This window comes from Plectropomus leopardus, chromosome 3 (assembly GCF_008729295.1).
Source record: "Plectropomus leopardus isolate mb chromosome 3, YSFRI_Pleo_2.0, whole genome shotgun sequence".
In the NCBI taxonomy this organism is placed as follows: domain Eukaryota; kingdom Metazoa; phylum Chordata; class Actinopteri; order Perciformes; family Serranidae; genus Plectropomus; species Plectropomus leopardus.
In genome coordinates, this window is record NC_056465.1 from 21,223,049 (window position 1) to 21,229,356 (window position 6,308).

At 39.7% G+C, this 6,308-nt stretch overlaps 1 protein-coding gene across 1 annotated transcript in view; it reads left to right on the forward strand.

The window, feature by feature from the left end:
* Positions 1-3,571: 3,571 nt before the first annotated feature.
* The window catches only part of LOC121963524 (obscurin-like), a 9,484-nt gene continuing 6,747 nt past the window's right edge, over positions 3,572-6,308 (forward strand). Inside the window, exon 1 of the mRNA XM_042513814.1 lies at positions 3,572-3,612. Coding sequence (XP_042369748.1) covers positions 3,572-3,612 — 41 coding nt within the window. The remainder of the gene's footprint in view (positions 3,613-6,308) is intronic.

Genomic DNA, 6,308 nt, shown 5'->3' on the forward strand with positions numbered 1-6,308 from the left:
TGATGGTTTTAGGTCCCCTCTTTTATTATCAAACTACAGCTGTATCTTTTTATCAAGGGTTTTTTTTGTTTGAAGTCCATTTCTCAGTAATGCTCCACTTAAATATTCCTGTAGTCTCACATGAACATGCTACAAACCATACTCCTCAAACAGCTCCAATGGACCATCAACTTGTCTCTCGCAAGTTAATTGGTCAGAGTTTTTCTCAGCCAATCAGGTTTGAACAAGCATATTTCCCAAAGTTTGTTGTGCTTTTTATTCATGCTAGTGGCTAGCATTTCTGTAGACTTTCTAGCAGCATTTCTGTTTTATGTTTTTTGTACTTTTGACATGGCTGCATGGGAGAATCAGCAAACTCTCTAGTGGGTGGCAAGACGAATAAACAAACCATATATATACTATAACAGCATTACTAGTTACTGGTTCAGCTCCGAAATAGAAAATACATGATGGCAAATCATGGCAGGCTGCTACAAATAAATACATGTGTGGAAACCCTGAACACAAATTACCCCTCAAAAACACTTAAGCACTGTTACAAAGTATTTTTACTTTGTTTCATTACACCACTGCAGATATGATGGTGCCTAATGTCTTTGGTAATTTTTCCTCTGTTTTTCTCCAGCGCCACAATGAGGTCAATATCTGACATTTTATCTATTTAACAATTTGTTTTTGGGTATTTGGGTAGGTGGGTCAGGCATTATAGCCTGACAAACAGAGACTGTCCTACGAAGAACAACAGCATATATCATTTTTTATCTATTTTTGAAATATCACAGAGGCTGAGATCCATACTGAGACAGTTGGTTGACTTGCAGGAAAGTCATCAACATAGCAAGAGAGTCGTGAAAATGGTTAATTAGATCAAGGGAGGTGGTGCACACTGAGAAAAGTAGGGGACCAAGAACAGATCCGATCAGATACCCCAGTGGAAAGAAAGCCTCATTTACCAATATAGTTTTTTCTTGAATTTGTATTTTTGAAAAGTCTACTTCTGATTCATGACGTGGTCTTAAACCCAAGAACTGTTCACACCTGTGTTCTTAAATGATGAATCCCAAGTCCTCGTAAGTTGACAGCGCATGCTAGTTCATCCTGTTTAGCATAGGTGAATGCCCCACAAATCCCTAATGCTAAACCAACTGTCACATGTAGCATCATGAGTGGGTATAAAGTCACACAAAACGATGTATGAGATGCTAAAAATATGTATTCATCAAACACCCAACTTGCAAACTTTATGCTTTACAATAGCACAGCTAAGGACAGAGAAACTGTGTGTTTGTGTGTGTGTGTGTATTCAGAGGGAGACATAGGGAGAGGGGGAGATGTTGATGGCGGACAGTTTCATGCAACATTTTTGTAAGATAATAATAACTTACTTTTAATGCTGCTTTGTCACTTTTTGTCGCACCTGTTTGAACTGCCAGTGATATTTTCTAGTGTGAGCAATCACGAAATATTGGATTGCATGGTATCCAATAACGTAACCGGTGTGAACTGAAGTGTTTGTGTTGTGTTTATTTTAAAATGCCATAATGCTTTCTTTTAAAATAATGAATGGTGAAATTATTGATGTAATATAAATCATATAATACAACTGTAGAATTGCAAAAAACACAATAATCCATTATTTTGCACAAACATGTCAGCACAAACTGTGAGTAAGAGCGTTCTTTTGTTTAAGTAGATTCTGTTCTTAGCTAGAAACAAATCCTAAATAAGGAAATATTGGTAAATGTCAGAATCTTTATAAAAAACTGTGTGTAAGTGTGTTTTCAGAGAAAATTTCTTCTTGAGGATTGTTGCTGATAAAGGCCCAAGGTTTCTGCCATTGACAACAGTCTAGTTTCAGTGGAGAGACTGCTCTTGAAATCAAACTGATTTTGATCGAGTCAAGTCAAGAAGAATGTAGATCACAGACTACATCTTATGAGTCAGAAATCAAACAAAAAAACTAATCTCTCTGATTTGATAGAGTGGAGCCTGATGGACAGAAAATGCCCTGAGAGGATAAAGGAAACTAATTAATGAATTAGGATAATCCGGCCTGACATTGGACCCCTCCCATGCTGCTGTAATAAAGGGAATCATTTGTAATCGGAAGAAATTACAGAGTCCACACAGTCGCTCTAATTGACCTCGTCAGTTTTAAAAATAGCTGCTTGACCCCAACTCCCATTACCTGACCCTGACTTGTACATTTCCCTCGTCAGTGCTTAGTAATACCTGCAGGGTGTCTGTCAGTGCTGAAATTGGAGTTGTAATTCCTCCATCAGTAGCAGATCCACCAGCTGGACGGCAATAAAAGAAGCCTACATTATAGCTTAGAAGAGTGCTCTGTCTTCTCCGCTGCTTAAACGCTGCTGTGCATCTCTGGCTATAATTAACCTATAAGGGAGAAGAATGACAGGAGAACAGAGCAGCGCTGAAAGATTACAACTGAGCTACAGCTGGGGTTTACAAATTTAGCTGACTTTTCACATTTTTCATGTGTTTTTTCTCAGAAATGCCTAGTCTGTTTTAATTTGACAACTTAATGTTTTCATTTTATTTTAGATTTATTTGCAACCCCATCTCTCAGATGACAATCTTTCTCTAACCTTAACCAAGCACTTTAAGTTCCTAAATACTATCCTAACAGTTATGTTAATTGTGCTTTGGTCATTGCAGTCAGATATAGAGTGTCCCAGTAATGAGTCCTAAATCCTGACTTTGAGTCAGCATATTACCATCCTCAGTTTCCTCATCTCAGAGTCAGTGGGCTGTCTGAATGGGTTTTGGTTAGATGCCTTGAGTAAGGTCTTAAGAGACATTCATTTTGTTTTACAACATAAAATATGTCAGTAAATACCCCACTCAAATAAATGAGAATACAGAATGCCGTCACACCGCTCTACAGCATCATTATGGTCGAGATGTTCAGTCATGCAACTGTGGTGTAGTTCGTTTGTAGCCTAATATTAGCTTTCTACTTTTGGTGATTGCATTTAGGCATCAAATACGCTAAAAGTGTGTGTGTTTATTTGTGAAGATTATTTTGCTGAATTAAACATTTAAGTATTATAAGTATTAACATTTGTTTGCCACAGAGCCCATTTTCTGCAATAATCCAAAATCCAATGAAAAAATCCTGCAGGCTATTTAACAAGCGACCAGCGCAAAGCTAACTTCTGCGTTGGCCAACAAAAGAAATGCCATCCCTGGAGCACTCCATTGTATTGCTGAGGTGAGTGAGTGGATGTTGTAGGGAAAACTAATGGAAAAGGCTGTCAGTCCATGTTTGCCAGATATGTTTAGAATGAAAGTTTGGGGATGTAGTTACTGTACCTATACCTATACCTACTTATGCAAATTAGTAGCATAAAAGTAGTATATAAATATTTTATTATTTGACATGTACTTTTAGTTTTCAATGTCAAATTTGTACCTGCTGTGTAGGTAAAAATCATTCTGAATACCTCAAAACAAACCAACTCAAAATCCAATATGTCAAATTCATTGCATACCCTTTCAGATATCACACAAACACGTCTGAGAGTGACTTTGACAGATAATAGGAGTGGCCATGATGGTGAGAGAGAGCGCAGGATTGAAGGACGAAGACAGGTAATGATGGCTGGGCGGTAACGCTCTCCCTCAGGCTGTACTCTCCCTCTGCCTCCACTTTAACTCTCTCCCCCTTTGATAACTCCTCATATCCTGGCAGAACAAAAGCCCTCTCCAGGCCCCAGTGGCCAATTTCCTCTTTCCCTATTACCTGCCCATTAAGACAAAACTGTGGCGAAAGAGGACACTGAGCTCCTCTTGCAGAGCCAGTCTAAGTCATTACTTACACTATAGCTGTGTCGCTACTTGCAGCAGCTAATGATGAGGGATGGCAGTAAAAGGAGGAGGATCCCCTCTGTGCATTGAGCAGGAGGGTACAGTAACCTGATTACTAGTGGCCGCCTGGAAAATGGCATTACATTCTCGCTGTGGACTCGTCTCTCACTTCTAGCCTCCGACTGTCCTAGATCTGGGCAGCTGTGCTGTCTTTCTCTCTGTACATGAGTTTATATTATTGTGCTTTGTAAGGAGCTGTCGTACTAACAGCTACTGGGCCACTGTCTGCCCCTGAGTGCTTTAATTGCAAAACGTGGCTTTCTGTCTTCTTCATGCATTACTATTCCAGTCCATCAAGATGTGTTTTGATTTAATTATCCACCTACAATATTGGATGCTGGTCCAGCTGCCTTTTAATTACATGACAATGATGTTGTTGAGTACAGTATGCCACTGGGAATTATAGCTTCGATGTGGACAGCACAAAATAAAACACCGACCATATTTTGTCACTTCGGCTAGGGCTATTCTCAAGGCGACCTTCTACATAGTTGATTTAAACTAGAAATTGGCTTTTATCATCTTGATAACTGCAATTCAATCCAGGCCCACTCATTTTTCTGTTCTGTCTCAAGTATCTGTGGTACTGAAATAGACCAGAGCTATTTATGGAGGGACAGAGAGAAAGAGTGAGAGAGAAAGTAAGAGAGACAGGAACTGATAGAGTCCTATTGACATCCAGTGAAAACAAAGAGTCTATCCCATAGACTGTACATAACAATGCACAACACGTCTCCACTAATTCCCCCTGTGCAAGAATGAAGCCAAAATATCACGGATACATTTGCTGGCACCTTGCACTGATGATTTTATTTGGAGTCGGACTGCACAGTAGCCATCTCCGAGGTATCAAGTTTCAGACTGACCAATCATGAGCAGTGCCATTGATCCCAAGCACACACGTCTGTCAATCATGATGTCAGACCCCCCTTTTAAAGCATCAAAAACTACTTAAAACTAGCCATATTAGAAAAAAAGAACACATGGATACACCTTAGTGTACAGACCCCCATGCACTCACACACAGACGGAAAAGCCATCGGGAGCTATTTGGGTTCCAGTATCAGAGGAGTCTGGGATCAAACTGCCAACCTGGATGACCCACTCTACCTTCTGATCTACAGCTGCCCCTGTGGTCATCTTTTGGCTTCATTTTTAGGAAAATGCCATGGCGTGCATCTTTATTATTAGGGATGTCGCGATCAAGATTTTTGCCCCCAGTCCCGATCAGAGCCATTTGATATTGATTATTTTCGAGTCCCGATACTTGTATTTACCTGGATAATACAGCTGCACAGTTCACATTTCAAGTACTCTAAAGTTATTAATATCAATCCAGTGTACATGATTTACAGGCGTGCTTTAAATAACTGATCCAGTCAATTAAAAAATGCTTTGATCAGGCCTGATACAGATCCTTCCCATCCGATCGGGACATCCCTATTTATCATACAGTCTATAGTTTAGCTAGCTTTGTTGGCATATTGACATATCCTCATTGGCACAAAGCACAATGTATAGCTGAGGCTGATAAGAATGGTATTATTTTTCCATGGAGCTCCAAATTTAAAGGCAAAGGATATTCTAAATTTCAGGAAAATATAGCCAAAAGTTGTGGAGACATTTTACTTAAAACCATAACGTCTGTCTTATTGTGATGCTAAAAGAATAGTCAGGGGATCACCAATGTCAGCAGTATTCATCGTCATCCCACCATGGAAATTTGAATGCAATCTTTTGGTTTTTCATCCAGTAGTTAATGACATATTTCAGTCTGGTCTAAAGTGGTGAACCAACCAATCAAGAGGATGTCGCTGCCATTCATAGAGCCATGCCGCCAGCTTGGCAAAAAAGTTCCACTCTCAGTCATCCAAGGATAATGTTCTTAACTGTGAGGGTTCATTGACATCTATTATAGTACCACAAATGACCACACTGGATTTGTGTGTACTCTGGCCAGGAATTTACCTTGCATAAGTTTTCTCACCAGAATTTTGGCAGTGAAACTGCATTTTAATAAAAGCAAAGAGTTGACTTATTTAAGTCATTTTACTACCACAAGCAATTACAGCTCTTCCTTGTTAACTTCACGGCCCCAGGGTGGTACCTTTACCCAGCCGGCGCATGCACACACAAACTGACACCGACACACAGTAATCAGGTTGCCCAGACACAGGCCCATGAGGCCCTGGTTACCTTGTGTGACTTTGCCCAATTAAAGCCTTTGAAAACATCAGCTGCAGGAATAGAAAATTGTTGGGAGAAAGGGGACGGGTCATTAATGTGCAAGCATCAGCAACACCTCAAACTCCCAGCCTGCTTATTACTAATTTTTCTTCTTTCTTTTTGCATTTTTTAGAAATGATATTTGATAGTGACACTGGAGTTACCAATCACAATAGAAAAGAAAAAAAGGGAGG